General features: G+C 43.5%; 1 protein-coding gene across 6 annotated transcripts; it reads right to left on the reverse strand.

The window, feature by feature from the left end:
- Positions 1 to 1,917: 1,917 nt before the first annotated feature.
- On the reverse strand, positions 1,918 to 18,282 carry LOC102261623 (zinc finger protein 555). Of its 6 annotated transcripts, none has more exons than XM_005858820.2 (4): positions 18,073 to 18,282; positions 5,779 to 5,905; positions 5,169 to 5,229; positions 1,918 to 4,533 (listed from the first exon to the last, which is right to left on the reverse strand). In XM_005858820.2, exons 1-4 carry the CDS (start codon positions 18,073 to 18,075, stop codon positions 2,967 to 2,969), a joined length of 1,758 nt encoding a protein of 585 aa, XP_005858882.1. In that variant the 5' UTR covers positions 18,076 to 18,282; the 3' UTR covers positions 1,918 to 2,966. The 6 variants fall into 6 exon arrangements, with proteins under 6 accessions (XP_005858882.1, XP_014389148.1, XP_005858881.1 ...); XM_014533662.1 differs by having other exon boundaries at positions 5,169 to 5,316; XM_005858819.2 differs by having other exon boundaries at positions 5,169 to 5,349.
- Between the last annotated feature and the right edge of the window lie 7,737 nt (positions 18,283 to 26,019).

Below are 26,019 nucleotides of genomic sequence, written 5' to 3' on the forward strand. Positions count from 1 at the left end.
GGACAACAATTTTAAATACTGGAAAGGACTCGACGAAATGAAGCTGCGGGGCATCCGACCACCTTTGGAACCAAAATAGAGAAGGCTCCTTCTGTCTGAAACTGGACCTCTGAAACTGCTCTACTCGCCTGATGTACTTTGCCAGTGATTCTACAAATTAAAATAAATTAGGACTGAACACTTTTTCATAAAATTTTATTAATGACTTTTCCCAGAAGTTTGCCTTATTTTGTAGTGTTTATACCAAATATTGTCATAGAAACATAGCAAACAGAATATTTACTAAATTGACTTTTTAAAACCAATCTGTTTTTATTTTCATAGGTAATTTTTAATTCTAGATATTTATAAAGGTTCTGTATCTTCACACTTTCAATAAATGTAGTACCATAAAAAATGATGACATATCAAAGTACTTTATTTCATTTTAAACTTACATTGCTTTTCCAAGAAAAGTAAAAAAAAAAAAATTAATAGTTTAATATTCTAATAACTATCAACTAATACATCTTAAAAGTTAAATACAAGTCACTTGTAAAGCTGTGTGGGCTTACTGTATATTTGGGTTTCAGGAAACACACTGAGGAAATACTACATCCCTGCAGTAAAACACACAATCACAAATGCTCCTGCCAGGACAAGGGAACCACCATCCACACACCTGAACTCTCTCAAACACACACACAGGGTGACGTGACACAAACGTTGTCACTGGGGCATACATGCGGGCACACCCAGACACAGACAGACAAACTCAGACACACTGACAAAGGCGATGTCTCCTGACACAGCCAGGCCCTCTGCAACACCCATGCGACAGCTCTTACCTACTCCGGAGGAGCCCACACCATTTACTTCTCTCTCTCCTCCTGGAATGGGACATGACACTTCCTGAACCTCAACAGTGCAACCATCTCTCCATCAGAACCACAGGAGGCGGACCTGAGCAAGAAGTGCCAGGGGCCCAGTGTGGCTGGGATGCTGATGTTCCAGACCCACCCCTGCAGCTTTAGGATTCTTCTAGAAATGCACTCATCACTTTGACCCTCTGTCACTCAGTGAGGACAGTGAACGTGTCCTGCCCCGAGCCCCCTCAGCCTGCTGGTCTTGTGTGCTGGCTCCATCTGCCCTGAGCGGCCCCGAGGTCCTCCCGGAGACAGCGGGCGGCCCCTTCTGAAGCTCAGCCCACAGAGGCGGTTTTCGCAGGACCCAGGGGAAGAGCTGAGCTTCCATTTTTCCCTGTGCAGCCTCTTCCCCGAGTCTCTGCCCCACTGACCTGCCCTGCAAACTTCCAATAAGGCTGAGCCCTAGGTATCTCTGGAGAATTTCTTAAAAGGCTGCTGGGTGTCTGCAGAGACTCTGAGATCTCCATTTCCCACAGGCCCCTGGGGTTGAGACTACGCAGAGCACAGGGGTTAGAAGTGGACATGGGCAGTGGCAGGTGGCTCTGAAGTCTAGAATGGGTCATGGGGAGAAAACAGGGTTGTTGTAGAAGATGAGGTCATACTGGAGAAAGGTGGGCCCTAATCCAATAATTACAAAAACTATGCCACATAAAAAGACAGGCATGCACACAGGGAAAATGCTACCCTGTGAAGATTAGAGTGACGCTGCCTCAAGCCAATGAATGACCAGCAGCCGGGAAGAGCTGGAACAGATGCTTCCCTGGCACTTTCAGAGGAAGCTGGTCCTGCCAACACCTCGATTTCGGACTTCTGCCTGCAGAACGAGGAGACAAAATGCTCTGTTGTCCCAAGCCATCCAGTTGATTTTCCTTGAGAATAAAATACACATTGTTTTTTAATTAAACTCCTATGAAAGAACTGCACTTAGTTCTGTGTAACAGAAATCTCCCCAAAGCTACTAGATGAGGAAGGTGTCTGTTCTCACGAAGAGCTGGGTCAGCACACTTAAAAATTCAATAGATCAACCAAGTCCCACGTGTTTTATTTTGCTGCAACATTGTAGTTTTTGTGGTGGAGGCAGGACCGGAAAACCACTAAAAGTATTAAGAACAGTGTTTGCTATACAAATTAGACTCTTTGAACTATGTTAACATCTAGAGAACAGGGTGAATCATAGTATGAGTCACTAACCATGAGTCTGAATGAGTGGCCTGGAGGACACCTTACAGTTTCTAGGAAAATACAAATTGTGAGTACCTGATTACACAAGTGGGTGGATCCTTGATACCGAGCTCATGGAGGTATCTGTGGAAGCCTCTGCCTCTGAGAAGAGTGGAAGTCCAGCACTGGCTGTTTCTTCTGATGATACTCTTTATCAGCAGGGCAAAGAAATCAGGGAGAGGCGCTGAAAGCTGGGATCTAGAAGTCCCTAGATATCTTTCTATCACACTTTAAAGTGGCTCCAAAAAGTAATGGCTTCTTCACGTCTGCCTTCCAAATCTGATGCCAAGTTAGGCTACTGGTGAATTAGAACATGGAATCATAAAAGATTCTGGGACCTGCAGTTCCCATTGGCCACGCTGACATAGCACAATCCAACAGAACCATCTCAAACTCTCTATCTCATGGTGATATCACACGGGTCTCAAGTAAATGCAATTCCCAGTCACAAGCAAGAACAACAGGGCCAGGCAAAAGCTGAAAACAACAATTCATATAATTTCATAATTACAAAATCTACTTATAAGAGAAATGGAAGACTCCTCTGGCCAAAAAGGTAGAAAATATATGATGGTTGATAACCGTATCTGCCACATTAAGTCAGTAAAAAACATCCAACAAATAACAAAGTGTCGTTGTTCCAATAACCCCTTAGAGGACAATTTAAAGTCCACAAACTAAAGATGAAAGTTTTGTTTACTGAAATGTAAGAAAAAAAACTACATGCAAATTTTATGTACTATAGCTAAGAGTACTTGGAGAGTTATTTTTCACCTAAATGTTTATTTGCAAAAGAACTGGAAATATACTACCTATGGGTCCATTTTAATAATGAGATACTCATAAAGGCAACACCATATTTACAGCTTTCATAAGATTTCCCTCCTGGTGTGAATTTTCTGAAGCACTGTGCATGAATTCACTTGCAGGAGGGCTTCCCACATTATATACGCAGTGTTTTTCTGTAGTGTGTGTTCTCGTATGTCTTCTTAAGGATGAGGAACAACTGAAGGCTTTCCCACATTGCTTGCATTCATAAGGTTTCTCTCCAGTATGCATTCTCATATGTATTGGTAAAGATGATGGCCACTTGAAGACTTTCCCACATTCCTTGCACTCATAAGGCTTCTCTGCAGAGTGTTTTCTCACATGCTGTTGCAAAAGTTCGGGCCAACTGAAAGCTTTCCCACATTGCTTGCATTTATAGAGTTTTTCAGCAGTGTGCCTTTTCATATGTTTTTGTAGGGATATGTGGCAATAGAAAGCTTTCCCACATAGTTTGCATTCATACGGTTTGTCTCCAGGATGCATTCTCACATGTTCTCGAAAGCAAGCAGGCAAATTGAAGGGTTTTCCACATTGTTTACATTCATAGGGCTTCTCTTTAGTGTGTGTTCTCATATGCTTTCGTAAGGATACGGGCCAGTTGAAACTTTTTCCACATAGAGTGCATTCATAAGGCTTCTCTCCAGTGTGCACTCTAATATGTCCTTGAAAGGATGAGGGATGGCTAAATGCTTTCCCACACTGGTTACATTCATAGGGTTTCTCCCCACCGTGAGTCCTTTCATGCCTTCGGAATGACTGGAGGTAAATAAAGGTTTTCCCACATTGTTTGCATTCATAGGGTTTCTCTCCAGTGTGAATCCTTTCGTGTCTTCTAAAGGACTGGAGATAAATGAAGGTTTTCCCACACTGTTTACATTCATAGGGTTTCTCTCCAGTGTGTGATATCATGTGTCTTCGAAAAGCTGAGAAGTAACTGAACGCCTCTCCACATTCCTTACATTTATGTGGTGTCTCCCCAGTATGTGATATCATGTGTCTTCGAAAAGTTGAGGAATACCTGAAGACTTCCCCACATTCCTTACATTTATAGGGCTTCTCTCCAGTGTGTGTTATCATGTGTCTTCGAAAAGTTGAGGAATAACTGAAGGCTTTCCCACATTCCTTACATTTATAGGGCTTCTCTCCAGTGTGGGATCTCAGATGACTAGTAAGACTTGAAAAATCAATGAAGGCTTTCCCACATTGCTGACATTCATAGGTTTTCTCTGCAGTATGAATCCTTATATGCCGGTTGAGGGAAGAAGTACGAGGAAAGGTTTTTCCACATAAATTACATGCATAGGGCCTCTCTCCTTTGTGGGTTCTCACATGCACTCTTAGGTCTGAAGAACAACTGTAGGCCTTCCCACATTCTTGACATTGATACGGTTTGTGTCTAGTATGAATGGCAATGTGACTCTGTAGAGATGAATGATGCATGAAGACTTTTGCATATGCACTGCATTCATTCTGTTTTACTTCAGCAAAGGTTTTCTGGTACAGATTAAGATTTGAAGTCTGACTGAAGCCTTCCCCACATTGATCATTACTTTCACAGAGTCTCTCCATCACGTAATTTCTGTTAAAAAATGAGAAACATGTTATCAATAGTTTGACTACTAATGATTTCTTGCCCTAGTGGGCTTGCTCAGTGGTTAGAGCGCTGGGCCCACAGACTGAAGGGTCTCAAGTTCAATTCCAGTCAAGGACACAGACCTCAGTTGCAGGCTCAAGGCTTGATTCCCAATCCCAGTCAGGGCACGTGTGGGAGGTGACCAATCAATGTGTCAATATTTCTCTCTCTCTCCCCTCGTTCTCTTCCACGCTCTCTAAAAATCAATAGAAGAAATATCCTCAGGTGAGGATTAACAAAATATAAAAATAATGATTTATTAATATTTATTAATATTAAAATTACATTCTCACCAATTTCAGTGAATATGTTGTTTTCTACCCTAAGTGATTTGTTTTAAAGTGGAACGAACAGAATGGATTGACCACAGCCATTATGAAAACAGTGTCTCCTAAACATGGGCCTTTCCCCTAATTCTTTTCAACTGTTTCTAACATTCAACATCTGTCATATTTAATAAAGGTGTGTTTTTTATGTGAAAATCTGAATAAACAAATTTGATCTAGGCTTATGTGGGTTGTTAGTTTGTTTGCTTTTTAAATTTCAAGACATACTAAGATTCCTCCAGGAATGCAACTCACCTCAGGTATCTCCACTGGTTTGTGTGCTGATCTTCAATGCTAAGTTCTTCCCAAATTTTTCCTAAGATGGAGACCCAAGAATCCCTGGTGAACTCTGCTATTTTATCTTCCTTGGACATTTTATTCACATAAAGATCCTGCTGAGAAACTGACCCATTGGACCTAAATTGAGTCTCATCATCTGAAAACAGAAAGGGAACAAACCCTACAAGATGAATAAAGGCACCTGTGAGCCAAAAATGACACTGAGGAGGTTGGCTGTGTCAGGGCTTCATCAATAACAAGTACAAGAGGTCAGATGGTAAGCAATTTAATAAACAGTAAAATTCTCCCAAAGTTACAAAAACAAACTTTACTGGGCGCCCTGATAACCCATGAAATCTATATCCACTGATAACACTTTTTTTACATGAAAAGAAAAACCCAGTCTAATACATAGATTCTCATTTTCATGGAGGAGCTATTAGATTCTAGTTCTATGAGTTATGACAATGTCTTTCTTATTAATTAATGTATTCCCTTTCCACATTCCAAATCTGGGAACAGTCTTGGTATGCAAAAAAATGCATGTTTTCTAAATGACGAAGTGAAGGAACAATGTCATTCTTACCCACGGATGCCAGGTTTCTAAAGGTTTCCAGCATCACATCTCTGTAGAGCTCCCTCTGAGCAGCATCCAGCAAAGCCCACTCCTCCTGGGAGAAGTCCAAAGCCACATCCTCAAAGACCACCGAGTCCTGAAACATCCAATATATGTGCAGGAGGATGGGTGAGACCCACAGTACTGAGCAACTGGGCTCACTTCACCTAACATCTAGGCCAGGGGTGGGCAACCCCTGGCATGCGTGCCAAACATGGCACACCAGTAACCATTGCTGGCACGTGAAACCCTCTCTTATAATCTTCCATTTACAATTTTTTTCTTAATATCGACTTTTTTATTTTTCAGATAAATTCAGTGTAGGTGCATCTTAGATAAATAAATAATTTTACATAACAAGTTATCTTAAAGACCATAGACATGGATTGACAAGAGAGGGGAAGAGCAATTTCTATGCCTCTGCCTTAACTCTCCCTGCCTTCCTAGATCCAACCAGTGTTTTGGTTTCATCCACATACGCTTGTGAATCTTTGTTCTCAGTGATGAATTTTGTTAAGTCTCGTAATAGGAGTAGCCTGACGGATGAAAGTAGTAGCTCGTGCATATCTCTGAAGGTCACGAAATATAAACCTGATGTAAAATCTCTGTCATCAGTGATGCAGCAGCAAAAGTCCCACTGATAATATCAAACGGAGTCATAAAGTTTTCTGTCGGACTATCAGTGTACATGTATACATTAAAAAATAAATGTATTTTTCATCATCATATACTGTGTTTTGTGTAACGTTCTCAAAAAACTAGGGTTGGCACGCAGAAGAATTTTGAGACAGAGATTTTGCTGGTTTTGGCACGCACTCACAAAAAGGTTGCCCACCCCTGATCGAGGCTATGACTCATCATCAGAACCTCATACTCCATGTCCACACTCAAGTTCTCATAGATTTAAAGTGCCACTAACACAATAAACTTACCTCTACATTTCTACTGTGTCCACATCACAACTTATTCTCTAATCAAAGGGTTCTGACCACATGAGGGAAATTAAAGAAATTCTATGCAAATTAAACAAATATTCACACTTTATGGACCACCAATCCCATGCGACACAAACTTCAGCTCCTTCTCTACTGCATACCACATCACTCAGTACTATGTGAAGCCCGAAGTAAAACCTGGATGAGGGCTTACATTTTTTAAAAAAATAATTTTATTTTTCAATGACAGTTGACATACAATACTGTATTAGTTTGAGGTGTACAGCATAGTGATTAGACATTTATATAACTTACAAAGTGATCACCCTGATAAGAACCCACCTGACAGCATACATAGTTATATTGCAATATTATTGACTAAATTCCCTGTTATACTTTACATTCCCATGACTATTTTGTAACTACCAATTTGTACTTTAAAAAACAATTTTGTTTTTGTTAATCCTCACCCAAGGATATTTTCCCATTGATTTTGTTTTTTAAGGGAGAATGGAACTGAGGGAGGAAGGGGGAAGGAGAAGAGGAGGGAGGGAGAGGGGGGAGAGAGAGAAGGAGGGAGAGAGAAATATCGATGAGAGACACATTGATCAGTTGCCTGCTGTACAAGCCCCAACTAGTGCTGGGGATTGAACCTGCAACCCAAATATGTGCCCTTGACTGGGAAGAGAACCCGAGACCCTTCAGTGTGGGGGCCAACACTCTAACTCAGGAGTAGGGAACCTTTTTTCTGCCAAGGGCCATTTGGATATTTATAACATCACTTGTAGGCCATATAAAATTGTCAATTTAAAAATTAGCCTGCTATATTTGGTCAAACATTTAATTAACTCACCCCTAATGCCTTGGCAGGGCCAGACCAAATCATTTCTTGGACCTTAAATGGCCCATGGGCCGGAAAGTCTCCATTCCTGCTCTAACTACTGAACCACACCAGCCAGGGCCCAATTTGTACTTCTTAATCTCCTCCCCTTTTCACCCAACCCCCTTCCCATCTGGCAACTACCAGTTTGTTCTCTGTATCTATGAGTCTGTTTGCTTATTTTGTTTTTTAGATTCCATATATAAGTGAGAGCATATAGTATTTTGTCTTTCTCTGACTTATTTCACTTAGGATAATACCCTCTAGGTCAGCCGTGGGCAAACTACGGCCCGCGGGCCGGATCTGGCCCGTTTGAAATGAATAAAACTAAAAAAAAAAAAGACCGTACCCTTTTATGTAATGATGTTTACTTTGAATTTATATTAGTTCACACAAACACTCCATCCATGCTTTTGTTCCGGCCCTCCGGTCCAGTTTAAGAACCCATTGTGGCCCTCGAGTCAAAAAGTTTGCCCACCCCTGCCTAGGTCCATCCACATGGTCACAAGTGGTAAGTTTTCATTCTTTTTATGGCTGAACAATATTCCATTGTATATATGTACCGTGTCTTTATCCATTCATCTGTCAATGGACACTTCGATTGCTTCCATATCTTGGCTACTGCACACCTTGTTGCAATGAACACAGGGGTACATATATCATTTTGAATTAGTGTTTTGGATTTCTCATGAGTACTCTTGCTGACCTTGAGGGCAAGGTTAAGAGTCCCTTTTGCCAAGGAGTTAACTGAAATAAAAAACATCCCATGGTAAATCTGCCTTTGATTAAAAAACAGATAAGAGATTCACCAGTGCCTTCCTACAAAGGAAACACTTCCTCAACTCAAATTCCAGGAGAAAGCTGACCCCCTGCACTTCCAATGTCTCTCATTTTCATATCCCTCCCCTCTGAGCCCAAGAGTATGTCAGGCCAACCCCTAAGCTCATGAACCACTGAGCTGCACACTTCCTTTTTATATTTTATTTTTTTATTTTATAATCCTCATCCAAGGAGTAAGGATATTTTTCCCCACCGATTTTTAGAGAGATGAAGGGGAGGGGGGAGGGAGAGAGAGAGAGAAACATTGATGTGAGACACATCAATTGGTTGTTTCCCGCACATGCCCCAACCAGGGGTGGGGATCAAACATGCAACCCAGGTACGTGCCCTTGACTGGCAATTGAACCCGCAACCCTCCAGTGAGCAGACCAACGCTCTAACCACTGAGCCATGCTGATCAGGGCTGCACTTTCTTTAAGTCCTTGTTTTATAATTATTTATCTATTTTTTAAAACATTTTTATTGACTTCAGAGAGGAAGGAAGAGGGAGAGAGAGAAATATCAACGATGAGAGAGTATCACTGATCGGCTGCCTCCTGTACGTCCCACACTGGGGATTAAGCTCACAACTGGGCTTATGCCTTGACCGGGTTGGTTCCTAGGTAAATGCTCAACTACTGAGCCACACTGGCCGGGCTAAGCCCTTGTCTTATTTATTTATTTATTTATTTGTTTGTTTATTTATTTTAAAATATATTTTATTGATATTTTACAGAGAGGAAGGGAGAGGAATAGAGAGTTAGAAACATCGATGAGAGAGAAACATCGATCAGCTGCCTCCTGCACACCCCCTACTGGGGATGTGCCCGCAACCAAGGTACATGCCCTTGACTGGAATCAAACCTGGGACCCTTGAGTTCACAGGCCGTCGCTCTATCCACTGAGCCAAACCGGTTAGGGCCCTTGTTTTTTTAAAAAAGAGTTATTAACCCACTGCCACACATGAGCAGGAAACAGAGAAAATACTCTCAGTCAATTCTGCGGCCAGTATTTCCTATTCAACAGAATAACAGCGTAGTCGGACTATCCCTGTTGTTGGTACAGGGAATGACAGGAGGTCCCAAAGTCAGCTGAATTGCTGTTAGAACACTAGTCATCAGTAGTGTTTCCTCTAATCAATTCCCTTGCACATTGTGCAGAAGAGGAGGTTTATCCTTAGAAACTACTGAGGCACAGCTGGCCTTGGCTGGTGTCTGGGAACCTGGACTTGGGAGGTTTCACACCACCCGAATCGATATTCCTCACACTGTCTAACTGACTGCGCAGACAACAGCATTGATGCTGAACACCTGCTTTCCTTCCAGGAGCCTGGTGTTTGGAGACATGCTAGCAGACGAAGCTCATATCATCAGCTGTCAGTAAAACTCCCAGGCACTGGGTCTCTATGAGCCTCCCTGGCAGACAACATTTCACATGTTGCCACAACTCACTGCTGGGTGCACTCCGTGTGGCTCCACTGGGGAAGGACTCTTACAACTTCCCCTGGTTTCCTCCAGCAACCCCACCCCCCACGCACCTTTCCCTTTGCTGATTTGTCCAAGTCCTTTTGTTGTAACAAATCATAGTCATGGCCCTAACCGGTTTGGCTCAGTGGATAGAGCATTGGCCTGCGGACTGAAGGGTCCCAGGTTCGATTCCGGTCAAGGGCATGTTCCTTGGTTGCAGGCCCAGCGAGGGGGGGGGGGTGCGGGAGGCAGCTGATCGATGTTTCTCTCTCATCGATGTTTCTAACTCTCTATTCCTCTCCCTTCCCCTCTGTAAAAAAAAAAAAAAAATCATGGTCATGAGTGCAACTACAGGCTGAGTTGGGAGACTCCCACTAACAGGGCCTGGGGGCTGTGTCTGAGACACACAGTAGATTTGCTAGAAAACCCCAGCTCACTGAAATGCGGCGGAAGGACTGTCTGGGGGGAAGGATGGAGAGGGAGGGGTGGTGCTCTGGTGCCAGGGCGGCTCTGGAGCTGTCCGTGGTCTGAGAGAAATGCTGAGTTGCTGTCTGATGGGAGATAAAGTTGACAGAGGTAAACATGACAGATCTGACTCCAGGAGGGCTGGCTCACTGGATAGCTAGGCTGCTTCTGGCCCTGCTGGCTACGTGACAAAGACAAAAAAAAGATAGTCCTGGTGAGGCCTTTGAGTTTTGTTCTCTCCTCTAGCAAGGGAAGAAAAAACCCCGAGTTCCCAAAGGAGACCTTTGGATGGGCAAAAGTGCTAAAAGTTTGCATTACATATAGAGAGAAGAAAAGTTAAATCAGTTCCCAGAGTTGGAGCAAAACTTTAGATAAACCAAGGGGAAGGGGGTAGGAGACTCAGCCAGCTGGGGCTGCTGTAGCCTCCTGACCCACCCTTGCATTCTGGCCAGGACCTTCCCTGACAGCTATAATTTTATCCCTGTAAATGCTGAGTTTATAACTGGGGCTTTATTATGGATTGAACTATGTTCCCCCCAAAAAGATACGTTGAACTACTAATCCCTGGTACCTATGAATGTAATTTTATGGAAATAAGGTCTTTGCAAGTGTAACCAAGTTACAATGAGGTCATTACAATGGGTCCCAATCCGATGTCCTCAGAAGAGGAAAATGACATATGAGGACAGAGCAGCACGGGGGAAATGGCCCGTGAAGAGGAATGCCGAGACCGGAACCGCCACCAGCCTGGAGTGCCTGGGGCTGCCAGAAGCCGTGACAGACAAGGATGTTCCTAGAACAAGGGTTCTGAGGGGGCATGATACTATCAGTAACTTGATGTTGGACTTCAGCCTCCAGAATTGTAAGAGAACAAAATTTTAAGCCCCACCCCCACCCCACCCCGCACTGTGGTTGCTTCCTATGGCAGCCCTGGGGAACTAATACAGGGTGTGAGTGAACTTGCAATCAGAATAAAGGGGGAGGAGATTTTTTACTTAAAATGATTGTGATTCCTGCACTTGCATGCATGATAAAAACGGATGCAAATGGTATATCCACATAACTTCACCAGTGCTAGTGGGGTCACCCCAATCCGTACAAAGGAAAAAGTATCAGTGAGACACAACTTCCTTGCTTTTTGCCACGGTGCATGGGTTGGAATGTAAACTTTAAGTATTAGAAACAAGATCAGGTCTCCAGAACTGATGACTTTTTACTATGATTTTTACCTAGGTTCAAGAAAGAAAGAATGAAAATGAAAAGACAGGCAACACTAACTTGTATGCATGCATATAAGCCAAACCAATGGACATGGACAACAGAGGGATGAGAGCATGAGTGGGGGGAAGGGAGGATGGAATACTTTAACTAATAAAGAATTAAAAAAAAAAGACAGGCAACACTAAATGGGAGGTAGACTTTTGGAATTTTAACACATTGAGGGCGGATCACAAGCATTCTCGTGTTTTCATATTACACAGTGTTTTACATAAATGTTAAAGGCACGCCTTAAAACTAAATACCCATTTCATTTTGAAGTTATTACATGTTCTTACAAGCTAATATCTTTTTAAAGTATGATCCTTTGTAAAAAAAAAAATTTTTGTACCCTGGCCACTGGGTAAAGCTAGCAATAAAACTACTGGTGCGCAATGTGCTAAGTAAAAGTTTCCAGTTTGCTAAAGAATTCTTATAAAAGCCTGTTTCTGATGACCTGTAGAGGCTGACAACTGTCCAGCAGTCAATTTGGACTCTAAGACAGACAAAACAAAAACGGCTTAGGACAGTCTCATTTCTACTTGCACTTGGGCCACAGTTGTCTGCCCCTGCAGTGTCTCAGCCTTCCTACTGGGAAGAAAAGGTCCTGGTGTTTGATGGCATTCTGAATTCACAACACTTGTATTTATACTTCCCGGACCTGACTGTGAGCTAAAACCCAACAGCGTCCATGATGGGCTGTTTCGGCCTCAGTACTCACAGTGCTGGCCTGAAAGCAGGTAGGAGCTCCGTGAACAGGACTTGGACCCTGGAACGTGGACGATTTCTAATAGCTTTCTGTGAGGTCCGAAATTGTGAAAGCCTCATGGATGCAAGTGGGTCTGGTGGGATCACTTACCGTTGTCTATGACAAAGGCCTTGCTCTACAATAGGATCACCTGAAATCAAGCTGCTCATTTCACAGCTGTTAGCTTCCACACTGACAGACCACCGTCAGAGGTCACCTGCACTGCTGAGGTGGACGAACTGGTGCCGTGGCTAAACAAAACGGTCTGAGACGGACTACCTCAGCAGTCCCTCTGAAACAAGGCCTAGACTGAATTATTGGGTCTGCACCGAGAACTCTGAGGATACAGTGGGGGCCTGTTGACCTGGCTGGCTGCCTGAGCATCAACCCATGCACCAAGAGGTCACCAGTTCAAACTGCATGTCCTGCTGGGGTGCCCTGACTACTGTAAACTCTGAGTTTCCCGGGGAGCAAGTGTGCCCTCTAGGACTGTACTTCTCAGGTGTGTGTCCTATCAGGACATGTCTTATCTGCGGATAAGGCACTCAGGTCAGCTTCAACTTACTGGCCAGAGTTGTGCTGTGTGGGAATTGACACCTGAAGCCAGGTTAAGAACAACAGAATACAGATATTTGAAGAAGACCACCACCACCCCCACCCCCAGCTTTCTAAGACCTTTATGGTTAATGGGATTTATTTAACTGGCTAAGTCCAGGCCTCCTAAAGGGCATAACTAAAACCAATACTGCAGGTGGTTCTCACCCTACTGTAGAGGATCCTACTAATAATTTTGCTATAAAGAAATCTTGTGCCCGGCCGGTGTGCCTCAGTAGTTGAGTGTCAGCCCATGCACCAAGCGGTCACCGTTCATTCAATTCCCAGTCAGGGCATATGCCCAGGTTGCCGGCTCGATCCCCAGTAGGGGGCGTGCAGGAGGCAGCCCATTGATGTTTCTCTCTCATCGATGTTTCTATGTCGCCCTCTCCTTTCCTCTCTCTCTAAAAAAATCAATAAAAACGTGTTTTTAAAAAAAGATGCCTTGTTCAAGGGCCAAGGGAACAGACTGTGCAGAAGTGTTAGCCGAGCTGGCCTGAGAAAGTCCTCAGAAGTCCTGCTTGCGAGGTTGGCCCTTGGCGGGCATGTGATAACTTGGATGTGGGGAGAGTTCTCAGCATCTGGAGACAAGGAGCTCCCTCTGCCTTTTTATACAAACAATCAGGCTTCCGCCAAAGACCTGCTCTCCTTCTACGAGTCTGAATTCTTTTTCGGGCCAGGAAGAAGCTGTCTACATGACTAGCCCCCAATAAAAACCCTGTTACTGCCCTAACCGGTTTGGCTCAATGGATAGGGCGTTAGCCTTTGGACTCAGGGGTCCCGGGTTCGATTCCGGTCAAGGGCATGTACTGTGGTTGCAGGCACATCCCCAGTAGGGGGTGTGCAGGAGCAGCTGATCGATGTTTCTAACTCTCTATCCCTCTCCCTTCCTCTCTGTAAAAAAATCAATAAAATATATATTAAAAAAATTATTTGGAGGCAAAACATTTAAAAAACAAAAACAAAAACCCTGTTACTGAGCCTCTCATTAACTTTCCTGGTGGGCATTTCAAATGTGCTGTCACACCTGGCTGCTTTGTGATGTCACTAGAGGGGACCCTGGACCTGTTCTCCTTAGTACTTGGCCTCGGGCACCTTTCTTCTGGGCTGACTGTGCTTTACTCTTGCATTGCAATAAATCGTGGCCACGAGCAGGACTACAGGCTGAGTCCTGGGCGTCCTCCTAGTCCTCATGAATGGAATTAGTGCCCTTATAACAGGGACCCAAAAGAGCTTCCTGGAGCCTTCCACCACGTGAGGACACAGTGAAGAGACAGCTGTCTATGAACCAGGAAGCCGGCCTTCAACAATCACCCAATCTGTCAGCACCTTGATCTTGGACTTCCCAGCCTCCAGAACTGTGACAAATAAACGTTTGCTGTTTATAAATCCCTAGTCTGTGGTGTTTTTGTTATAGCAGCCCAGCTGACTAAAACAGGAACGCCCAACACACCCTACTTGAAACCATCAAATACTCTACAACATTCATTTTTAAAAGGTGCCACTGAGCACTCATTATATGCAAAAAACTTTGCAAAGCATTTTTATACACATACATTAGCTCATAGAGCCTTATAATAACTCTGTAAAGCAGACATTACTAAAACTGGTTCATAATAGAGGAAACGCAGAACTGTCCATGCATAACATCACACGAACTCCTACCACGTGCATGTCTTTCACGTGCACCTTACAGCTGTTTTGTTCCCAGTGTGGTAAGGAGAGAAGCTAGATTTTCCTGGCACTTTGAGCCAACAGAAGCGTCCTCCTCCAAGCTTACATCCTCATGCTCCTCTCCTGGGGAAGCCCCATATCTTGTGAGAGACTGCTTTGTTTGAAGATCTGACCTCTGGCTCTTTCATTTAGAAAGGTGATTTAGGTTACAGGGACCTGGGTCCTAGTACTTGCAGGCACTAGGGCTACAGCACTGACCAAAAAATTCTGAATCATGTGGGTCTTAAATTCTTTCAAATGAAAACAATAAATGAGCAAATTAAATCTAAGTACTAAGGAAAATGTGGCATAGTGAGGGGATCAGGAGGGAGATATAGATCTTTACATGTTCATTTGTGTATGTGTGTATATATCAGTATCAATATAAATATGAGTGACTGGTTGAAAGGTAAAGAACAATAAAATAACCCTTTGAAATAACACTGCAGAGTGATACCTAAATTGCTTAAAAATACATATGTATATTACATATAAGTATTATATATACACATACATATATGTATTTTCACGAGTCAACATATTGGTTACACACATCAGAGTGAGAGAACCTGCCATTGGGGTTCATTTCAAGTGGGATATCTGGTGTGAAAGCTTGTTCCACATTTAGGGCTGAATTTCATTTCACAGATGATTATTTTTTAATGTTTGTCGACTGTACATATGTCATATACATTTTCCTACACTGATATTATCTTATACAATAGAAAACTCTAAAATCAATTCATATGATTTGCCTATAATCATGTTAGGAACTGCTGAAACTATTTTATAATATTCAACATTCATACATCTTACCATTGGGGAATAGGTGGTAATGTACATAACCTGATAAAGGAAAACTGATAATAGAATATTTAAAAAAAATAACAAAGAACATATAAATGGTATGATGTTGTTTTCTCCAAACAATTAGGGACAAACAAGTATGCTCAGGACCTCCCTCCTGGTCAACATACTAGGGACTCAATCCAGACCCAGCAGAAAACAAGTGTACAAGAACTAAAAGAGAAAAAAAAACCTTATCTTTATGCCAACCTCTATCAATTGTATGTGTAGGACACCAACAGAACAAAAAAGTAATCACAGAATAAGATTTTTAACAAGAATAAAAATTCAATATAAATTTTTTTTTTAATTAGTACTAATCAAGTCTAAAGAAGGCTATCAGAATAACCAAGTGGAAACATTTTTAAACATTAAGAAAAATAACAAAATAAATGAAATAAATAAAAAGATTGCACATGTTCTTAAAATGGAGCATTCAGTATTAGCAAAATAACCCTCCAAAAAAGGCCGAAAATCTTCAAAAAATTCCATTAAATCCCCAAGCCAGATTTTTTTTTTTTTTTAGGACTTCAAAAATACTAATTTTATAAACCTAACAGGAAGAACAAAAAGAGCCAAAATGTTCTGAAGAACAAGGCAGGGGCCTGCTTATCACAAAGCGAGGATTTTAAAGCCATAGTAATCCTGACATGATGGAATTAGAAGAGGAATGGACAACTAAATCCATGGAAAGGAACAACTTGAAGTGGGCACTTGTCTATTAGTTCACAACAGGGCAGCCACAAAACAGTGGCAGAAATTAAAAACTAATATATGAGACAGTGACAAAAAGTTATCTAAATAACAAAGATGCTTTACTCCCATCTCTTCCATAGACAATATCAATTCACTGTAGATTAAAGCAAAATGTATCTACACTAATAAAAGAGAAAGATGCAAATTGGCCACACCTTTGCAAAGCCCACCAGCCAATCAGGAGTGAGCATGCAAATTAACCCAACAAAGATGGCGGGTTATTTGCATATGCAGGTGCCCAGCTGCCAGGGCAGGGCAGGATGCTTGCCTCGTCACCATGGCAACGACGCAGGCTTTGCACCTCCGAAGCCTGGGAAGGTGGAAAGGCAGCTCCAGGCCAAGAGAAGGCGGTGCTGGCAGCCAGGGGAAGGAAGGCTCATTCTTGCACAAATCTTCGTGCATTGGGCCTCTAGTTACCAATAATAGTAAACAACAGTTTACCTACTGTCACAAATTCTCCATCCAGCCCAGGAAAAGAACTGATATTTTGGTGAATCTCTATAATTCACCAATTCACCTACCACACTATGTGGAAATGTATTCATTTGTCTGCTGCCATATTGGAAGGTGTTAGGCACATTCTTGCACTCCATTATGCTCTGCTTGGGGCTCTTGCCCCTCCCCACGACTGTCCTGTTATTCTCATTCTAGGTCTCAGGATCGGCGGCCACCTCACCCAGTTTCCAGGGGACCACCTCCACCTGGCCCCCACCTGCACCTGGTCCCACCGGTTACTCTGACCCTTACAAGTGACATTAATATCCTGCTCTCCCTACTCTGCCCCGCTGATGCTGTTTGGTCTCAGCCCTCCTGCCAGCAGATGTAATAATAAATTTAAAATCTTTACCCATTTTGGCCTCGTGAGTTCCTCCTTCGGCAACCCTAACAGAAGGGGTTTTCTGTTTCTCTGACAGTCATTTCCCCAGTAGGACTTTCAAGGCTAAGCCCTGGAATTCCTTTTCTTATATCACTCAAAGGAACTGAAGAAGGTTTAACAAATGGAAAGAAAGACACTCTTCCCCCTGCCGCCACCACCCCATGAAATTCATCTCTTAGGAAATATTAACTTTCCTGCTCTATTAATTAAAAGTATTTTATATTTTGCTGAAAAACTGAGGCTCCAATAAGTGAATACGTACATCTTTTCAAGGGGACAAGCCCAGGTAGGGGCAGTGCTGAACTGGAACATAAACGTAGATGACTTCAAACTCAAGATTTCAATGAGCCATCCTATCACGTGGGAGACCCCTCCCGCACTGTGACCGGATGTGCTCCCGGAACAAAGGACACAGTGCGTCCCAAGTACAGGTGGCTTTGCAGGTGACTGCCACACCTCACTGGGTGAGCTTTCCCAGTCTTCTGGGTTAGTTTCTCTCCCTTCAGGGGCCCGAATCATTTCCATCTTTCTCCTAGATACCAGAGTCCTGTCAGTTCTCCAAGGATTACTAACTGGGGTCGGGATCAGTAGATCCGTCCCAATTTGGGGCCCACACCCAGGTCTCCCCAGACTCCCCGCCCATCGCGTTGGCTGTCCGCTGAGAGGAGCCGACCAGGGGCTGATATTCCCCGCCCCCCGGGTGGATGCCGCAATGTGCACCTGAGTCGCCCGAAGCCCAGATTCTGAGATTCTGAGACCCAGGACCCAGCGCAGGGGCCGGACAGGACTCCAGGGCTCCACCCCGTGCTGAAGAGGAGACTCGGGTCGGGACCCCGGGGCGTGCGGGGAGATCCGGCCCGCCGCCGCTTCCAGCCGCTTCGAGTCTCGGTCCGGCTCTACGTACTCACCATGTCCGGGCTCTCAAGGCGTCCTCTCCTTGGCCCAGGCAGGTGCGAGCTACCTGGGGCTGCGCGGGGCAGGTGCGCACCAACGCCGCAATCTGCTGAGAGCGACGTCCACGCCCTCTTCCTTCCACGGTATCTCTGATTGGAGGTTGTTCGGGATCCTGCGTCTTGAGTGGACGGTGTTCGGGCACGCCCACATCCGTGGGCCTCTGACGAGACAGTACTCGAGACCCGCCCTGGAACCTCTGATTGGACAGTTCTCCGGGATCCGCCCCTGCATCCTGATTGTTCCCTAGGCACCGCCCTCAGCTCTGATTGGACAGTTCTCTCAGGCCCCGCCCCCACGCCGGAGTGACAGGCCGTCGGGACACTCTGGGCTGGTTACAGCCCAGGACCTGGGCTCGGAGTAGAAACCTTTCCCTGTGGGTGTGGCATCCACCCGCATCTCCGCAGCCGGGTCCGAGTCCTCCCCCTGGGTCGGGAAGTTCTAATTCAGTTTTTTCTTAGAGCGTTCTCCGTCCGGAGCCGGGACCGAACCGGAGGGTCTCATGATCTAGGGTCAGCCCAGGGCGGAGCACCGTTGATCTGTGCGCCTTGTTTAAAAACAAAGACAATAGTGACGTCTCCGAGGGCACAGCGGGGTCCCGCTAGGTAGGACCTGGTTTTGACTTGTGACCTGTGACACCGGGAGAGCCCGCCCTCTGCCCTCACCGTGGGGCTCGAGGCCAGCAGCCCGAGGCCCCGGTTCCTTTGCCCCCACAGTAGGAAGCGGGACCCTGCGGCCCCAACCTGCACAGGGCCCCTCAGCACAGCCATAGCTGAGATGCCAGATTCTCAGTGAGCTTCACGCTGCAAGGAAATTCCTGTCAGATCAGGTTTTTGGCGTATTCCAAGAGGATTTTGAAAATGAAAGAGCTCTGATACGGCATACAGCATGAATGTACCTAATTTCACTAAACTGTACGCTTAAAAATGGTTGAGATGTTGAACTATTATTATGTGTATTTTACCACAAGTTTTTAAAAGTTTTTCTTTTTAAAAAGGCTATGCTACCCCTAAGGCAGCGGTTCTCAACCTGTGGGTCGCGACCCCTTTGGGGGTCGAACAACCCTTTCACAGGGGTCGCCTAAGACCATCAGAAAACACATATATAATTACATATTGTTTTTGTAATTAATCACTATGCTTTAATTATGTTCAATTTGTAACAATGAAATTGGGGGTCACCACAACATGAGGAACTGTATTAAAGGGTCGCGGCATTAGGAAGGTTGAGAACCACTGCGGTCTAAGGCAATTGAATTCCTATTTTAACTGATATAAAACAACAAAAAAGCTTAAATAAATTTGAGATAGTCCTGAAAACTCTTTTTTTTAATATATATTTTTATTGATTTTTTACAGAGAGGAAGGGAGAGGGATAGAGAGTTAGAAACATCCAAGAGAGAGAAACGTCGATCAGCTGCCTCCTGCACGCCCCCCACTGGGGATGTGCCCACAGCCAAGGTACATGCCCTTGACTGGAATCGAACCTGGGACCCTTGAATCCGCAGGCCAACACTCTATCCACTGAGCAAACCGGTCAGGGCTCTTTTTTCTTTATACTCACTGTCTCCCCATTCACAATACAGACCAAGGACAGTAGGCCTGAGCTGAGGTGTATGGGGTTGGTTACTCTGCCTCCTGTTTCTGCCCCGTCAGTGTAAGAATTCGGCCTGTGGTCGGCACCAGGAGGCCGGCCTGGGAACTCCTAATACACCCAATGATGGAGGCCAATGCATTGCATATGCCTGCTCATGTTAGAAAACACTCTCTCCTTCGAGATTAAGTGGTCACCCCAATTCTGATATCACTTGTCATTTTATTTACAATTTAAAAAATTCTTTTATTATGGTTTCCAGAAAGGTTTGATATTACTTTATAAAAATTAGTGTTCAGAGGACTAGCCCATAAAAAAGCTTCGAGTTGCCCTGGCTGAGTGGCTCAGTTGGTTGGAGCATCGAATCGTCCTCATACAGGTTGAGGATTCTATCCCTGGTGAGGGCACATATACTAAGAGCAACCAATGAATGCATAAATAAGTAGGACAACAAATCAATCTCTCTCTCTCTCTCTCTCTCTCTCTCTCTCTTCCTCTCTCTAAAATCAACTTTTAATTTAAAAAAATTTTAAAGCTTTGAGTTAAAAATATTCATTGGATTTATAAGCTATTCAAAATAAAATATGGTTATATGAATTTTTGTTTAATATGTATCACTAATTATTGCCAAGTTTCAACAAATCAGCATGGAATTTAGAAGTCGGCCTTCAGATCGGGTCCTGGCATGGACCTCTAGCATTCCTGTCTGTTTGTCATAACATGTCCAGAGATCTATCCCAGGTGCATCACTCTTAATGAACATGTCACTTCATTTTTAAGGTGAAAAATGAGGCTGGTCTCTGAATTATTGATAAAAAGCAAGAGAAGAGAATAACAACTCTGGCAATCTGAGGGGGGAAAAGTGTGACTAAAGGTATTTGGACCGCACTAGAATGTTACTCATGCACAGAAAAAACAAAGCCATGTTCAAACAGGCAAGGGGTGAGAGGGCCAGGACAAAACAAATCCCTTCTCTCTCCCCCAGCCTCCCATCCTCCCTCCAAAGTCTCCCATTAGCAGAGCCTAATGGGAAGCTGTTGGCAATACAGAAACGTGTTTTGTGGCATTTCCACCCCACGTCACAAAGCAAAATATGAAAAGGGTAAGTGTGGCCAGCAGAATAACAGGCCCCTAAAGATGTACACATCCTGTCACCTCCCTTAGCAAAAGGGACCTTGCAGATGGGATTGCGTTAAGAATCCTGAGATGGGGAGTGAGCCTAGAATCCCTGGGGGACCCAATGTCATCACAAGGGACCTCATAAGAGGGAGGCACGAAGGTCAGAGTCAGGGACGTGGTGTCTCTAACAGCTGGAAAACACTGGAAACAATTCTCCCCTGGGGTGTCCAGAAAGAACATAGCCCTGCCCACACCTCGACGTTAGGCTCTCACCTCCACGACTGTTATATGAATAAACTGGTTGTTTTAAGTCACTAAATGTGTGGTAATCTGTTACAGTGATAACGAGTAACTCATACAGTGGTTCTCAAGCAGAGAAGCTGTAACTTAATACAGGGCACAAATAACTCCTTTTCCCAATCTAAGAGGAAGGTCAGAGTCAGGGACGTGGTGTCTCTAACAGCTGGAAAAGACAATTCTCCCCCGGGGTGTCCAGAAAGAACATAGCCCTACCCACACCTCGACTTTAGGCTCTCACCTCCACGACTGTTATATGAATAAACTGGTTGTTTTAAGTCACTAAATGTGTGGTAATCTGTTACAGTGATAACGAGTAACTCATACAGTGGTTCTCAAGCAGAGAAGCTGTAACTTAATACATGGCACAAATAACTCCTTTTCCCAATCTCGTCTTTCATTCTACAACTCTGGACGTTCCATATGTTCTTTCAACGCGACTCTGCTCCTAGTACAACACATCTTGGAGTGAGCTGACTTTTCTCAGAGCACACCTTTGTGTCCTTGTGTCTGAAACATAGCACTTTGTGTATATATTTTTCCTTTCTCTCTCTCTCTCTCTCTTTTAATATAGTACTTTTTGGATAAAATGATATTCTGAAATTTTATCCCAAACCACAAGTATCCATTTGCAAAACATCAGGAGAGTTGATTTGGCATTCCTCACAAAGGCATATATTAATAATAACCACAAGACAGCGAGAAGGGAGGGGGACACTTTTAAAACTATTATGAAATGTTTCAATCATACAAAATATGAAGGGGACAACATTTTGGGTATTCGTGTATCTACTGCTAAGCTGCATAAAATCCTATCAGTTCACCATACTCTGTCAGATTTCTTGAAGGAACAAAAACATTATAACCCTATTGCTCAGTGGTTAGAGTGAAGGGTCTTGGGTTTGATTTCCAGTCAAGGGCATGTACCTGGGTTGCAGGTTTGATCCCCGGGCCCTGTTGGGGCATGTGTGGAAGGCAACCAATGGATGTGTCTCTCTTACTGACTCTCCCTCTCTTTCTACACCCCTCTCTTCCACACTGTCCAAAAATCAATGGAAAAAATATACTCAAGCAAGGATTAACAAACAAATAAACAAAAACCATTATAGAGTTGAAATGTCCTGCATATACCTCCATATTCCCAAACGTGATGTTTATTACTGCCATGCCATACACATGGACCCATAAACTATATATAACATTACTATTTCTATATTCAAATTTTATAAATATGCTATTATCCTATACATACTCCATACTTTGACTTTCTTATCCTTCAAAATCTGGATAATGTTAAATCATCATAATATATAAATTTACTGTAATGTTTAATGTAATAAAATAAAATGCCAAAAGAAATTAAAGCAGACAATACACCTTTCAAATTATCAGAAAATAAACACATTCCTCCAATACAGATAATACAGTAAAAAATAGAGAAAAGAAACTTCAAAAATAAGAAAAATGACATAAAATATGTTAGCAGAATTAAGGACAACAACATTTATTACACCAAAATAAAAGGATCCTAAAACAAAATCCATCTGTATGTTAAGAAGAGAAATACAGGGGATTTAAAGAGTTGAAATTCAAAGGTGAAAAATATTACCAAAAATAGACAGATTAATTTTGTTTAAAAGGCAGAGGTGATGCTATTAATTAAAGCAGACAAAGAGATCACTTCAGAATGATAAAGGATACAATTCACAATGAAGACCTGTCATGAATTATTTACCATAAATAAAACATAAGACAAAAATTAAAAAACAACAAAAATGAAGGAGAAAAAATAACAGAAAATAATGAAGGAAATTAAGCACAATCTATAATAATAAAAGTGTAATATGCTAATTAGACCAGACATCCTTCCAGACGACCTTCCAGAACAAAGCCAGGGCTGCGAGGGAAGCCCAGGTCTGGGTGCTGAAGGGAAGCCTGGATCCCGGGTGCCAGAGGGAAGCTGGTGCCGGCAGCCGGGGGAAGGAAGGCCTACTCTTGCATGAATTTTGTGCATCAGGCCTCTAGTAATAATAGAAAACTGTAAGTTAATTCTCTTGAGCTAATTATCTTTGAATCAGCAATCCAAAGACAATCAGTGTATGTCAACTGTAATTGAAAGAGAATGAACACAGTGAAATAACATGGTGTTAATGTTCAAAATACATATGACTGGGCTCTAACTCTTGCTTATTAAATCTGAACCACCTGACATAAAATTTGAGAGCCATCTTCCTATATAATAAAAGACTAATATGCAAATAGACCAAACAGTGGAATAACTCAATGCAGAAACTTCCCCCTGATGGTGAATGCATTGCCACAGGGGGAGCGCTGCTCAGCCAGAAGCCAGGCTCATGGCTGGCGAGCACAGCGGCAGTGTCAGGAGCCTCTCTTGCCTCCACACCAGTGCTAAGGACCCCTTGGGGGATGTCCGCCTGCCAGGGACATCCTGCTGGGGAGCAAGCCTAAGCCAGCAGGAGGACATCACCCAAGGGGTTCCAGACTGGGAGAAGGCACAGGCCGGGCTGAGGGACCCCCTCAGTGCACGAATGTCGTGTACTGGGCATCTAATATATATCGGCCAGCTAAGTGTCTGACCAATCAGTCTAGCTCTCAACCAGTCAGATACTCCAACTGGTAGGTTAGCTTGCTGCTGGAGTCTGGCTGATTGGGATTGGGTGAGACTGGCTGGACATGCCCTGGAGCCCTCCCACAGTCCCTCCCAGCCAGCCAACCTCCTGCGGTCCCTCCCCAGCTGGCTGGCCCCAATCGCTGACCAGGCTGAGGGACCCCATCCATGCATGAATTTGTGCACCAGGCCTCTAGTTGTTTAATAAGATTTATTTAAGACAATCCAAATTCCTAATCAGAAAAGCAGAGATTATAGCTGCTTCTCAATATCTATAAAATTAACCTCAATAAATTTCAAAGATTCAAAATAGTAGAGATATTCTAAGACTACAGCATAATAAAAGCAGAAATTTAATTTAAAAAATAAGGATAAAGGGCATCTATGAAAATCCTACAATTAACATTTTGTGCATCAGGCCTCTAGTAATAATAGAAAACTGTAAGTTAATTCTCTTGAGCTAATTCTCTTTGAATCAGCAATCCAAAGACAATCAGTGTATGTCAACTGTAATTGAAAGAGAATGAACATCAGTGAAATAACATGGTGTTAATGTTCAAAATACATATGACTGGGCTCTAACTCTCACTTATTAAATCTGAATCACCTGACATAAAATCTGAAAGCCATCCTATATAATAAAAGGCTAATATGCAAATCGACCAAACAGTGGAATGACTCAATGCAGAAACTGCCCCCTGATGGTGAATGAGTTGCCACAGGGGGAGCTCTGCTCAGCCAGAAGCCGGGCTCATGGCTGGCGAGCGCAGTGGCAGTGTCAGGAGCCTCTCTTGCCTCTACAGCAGTGCTAAGGACCCCCTGGGGGATGTCTGCCTGCCAGGGACATCCTGCTGGGGAGCAGGCCTAAGCCAGCAGGCGGACATCACCCAAGGGGTCCCAGACTGCAAGAAGGCACAGGCCGGGCTGAGGGACCCCCTCAGTGCACGAATGTCGTGTACTGGGCCTCTAATATATATCAGTCAACTAAGTGTCTGACCAATCAGTCTATCTCTCAACCAGTCAGATACTCCAACTGGTAGGTTATCTTGCTGCTGGAGTCTGGCTGATTGGGATTGGGCGAGACTGGCCAGACATGCCCTGGAGCCCTCCCGCAGTCCCTCCCCAGCCAGCCGGCCCCAATCACTGGCCAGGCTGAGGGACCCCATCCATGCATGAATTTGTGCACCAGGCCTCTAGTTGTTTAATAAGATTTATTTAACAGACAATCCAGATTCCTAATCAGAGAAGCAGAGAATATAGCTGCTTCTCAATATCTATAAAATTAACCTCAATAAATTTCAAAGATTCAAAACAGTAGACATATTCTAAGACTACAGCATAATAAAAGCAGAAATTTAATTTAAAAAATAAGGATAAAGGGCATCTATGAAAATCCTACAATTAACATCGCACTCTGTGATGAAAGACTGCATGCCTGTCCCTAAGGTCAGGAACAAAGCAAGGAGATCTGTTCTCAACACTCCCATTCAACATAGTACTCAAGGAGTGAGCAAGTGCAATAAGACAAGAAAAAGAATTTACTTTTAAAGAGGGAGAAAGGACATTTAAATACCCAGAAATTTAAAAAATATATCCTCTCTCAAAATACTTTTTAGTCAGAGAAATCAAAACTGAAAATATATATTTTTTTAATGATCATAAAACCACATATGAAAACAGAGCTAAACTTAAGCTCTCCTCTGGTTAAATTCCTCATCTTGATTGATCCAATGATTCACATCTCAACTTAAATTCAGACTCTCAGGAAGGCCCTATTTGAGGTTGGTTGCTCTATTATTATCTACTAGTGTCCTGATGCACAGGTTTGTGCACATTGAAAGGAAATTAATTAGAAAAAATATTTTAATATCACTATTTGCATCTTGCTAATGAAAAGAAAATAGGATTCTACTGAGTGTCATATCTACCTACTCCCGGACTTCTGTGAGGACCAAATCAGATGAGGCATGGGAAAACGCTTCACAAACATTTGGTTAAACTGTAAAATGTTTGCACCTGGCTATAAAGCAAGTTCCTGGACTGAAGAAACTCCAAGGAGGCTAGTTGCTAGGGAGAGGAAGCCGGGCATTGCTACGTGACATCATTACCCAGTGCCCACAACCACCATTTCTAGCCTGGGCTGGGCTGTGGGTCATGTTTTGCGCCATGGGGTCTTGGCAGCATTGGCTGCGATTTGGTGGGGTGTCACTCCGGGGTGGCGGTGGGGCCTGTGTCCCACTTGGGGGAAGCTGAGTGTTGGTTTGTC

This window comes from Myotis brandtii, unplaced genomic scaffold, assembly GCF_000412655.1.
Source record: "Myotis brandtii unplaced genomic scaffold, ASM41265v1 scaffold122, whole genome shotgun sequence".
In the NCBI taxonomy this organism is placed as follows: Eukaryota; Metazoa; Chordata; class Mammalia; order Chiroptera; family Vespertilionidae; genus Myotis; species Myotis brandtii.

Coding starts and splice junctions, on each gene's coding strand:
- LOC102261623 (XM_014533661.1), bottom strand. CDS start 5,914: ATGTTTCAGGACTCGGTGGTCTTTGAGGATGTGGCTTTGGACTTCTCC. Junction 5,374..5,778: donor TAGAAACCTGGCATCCGTGG/GTAAGAATGACA, acceptor TTCATCTTGTAG/GGTTTGTTCCCTTTCTGTTT. Junction 4,534..5,168: donor AACCAGTGGAGATACCTGAG/GTGAGTTGCATT, acceptor ATTTTTTAACAG/AAATTACGTGATGGAGAGAC.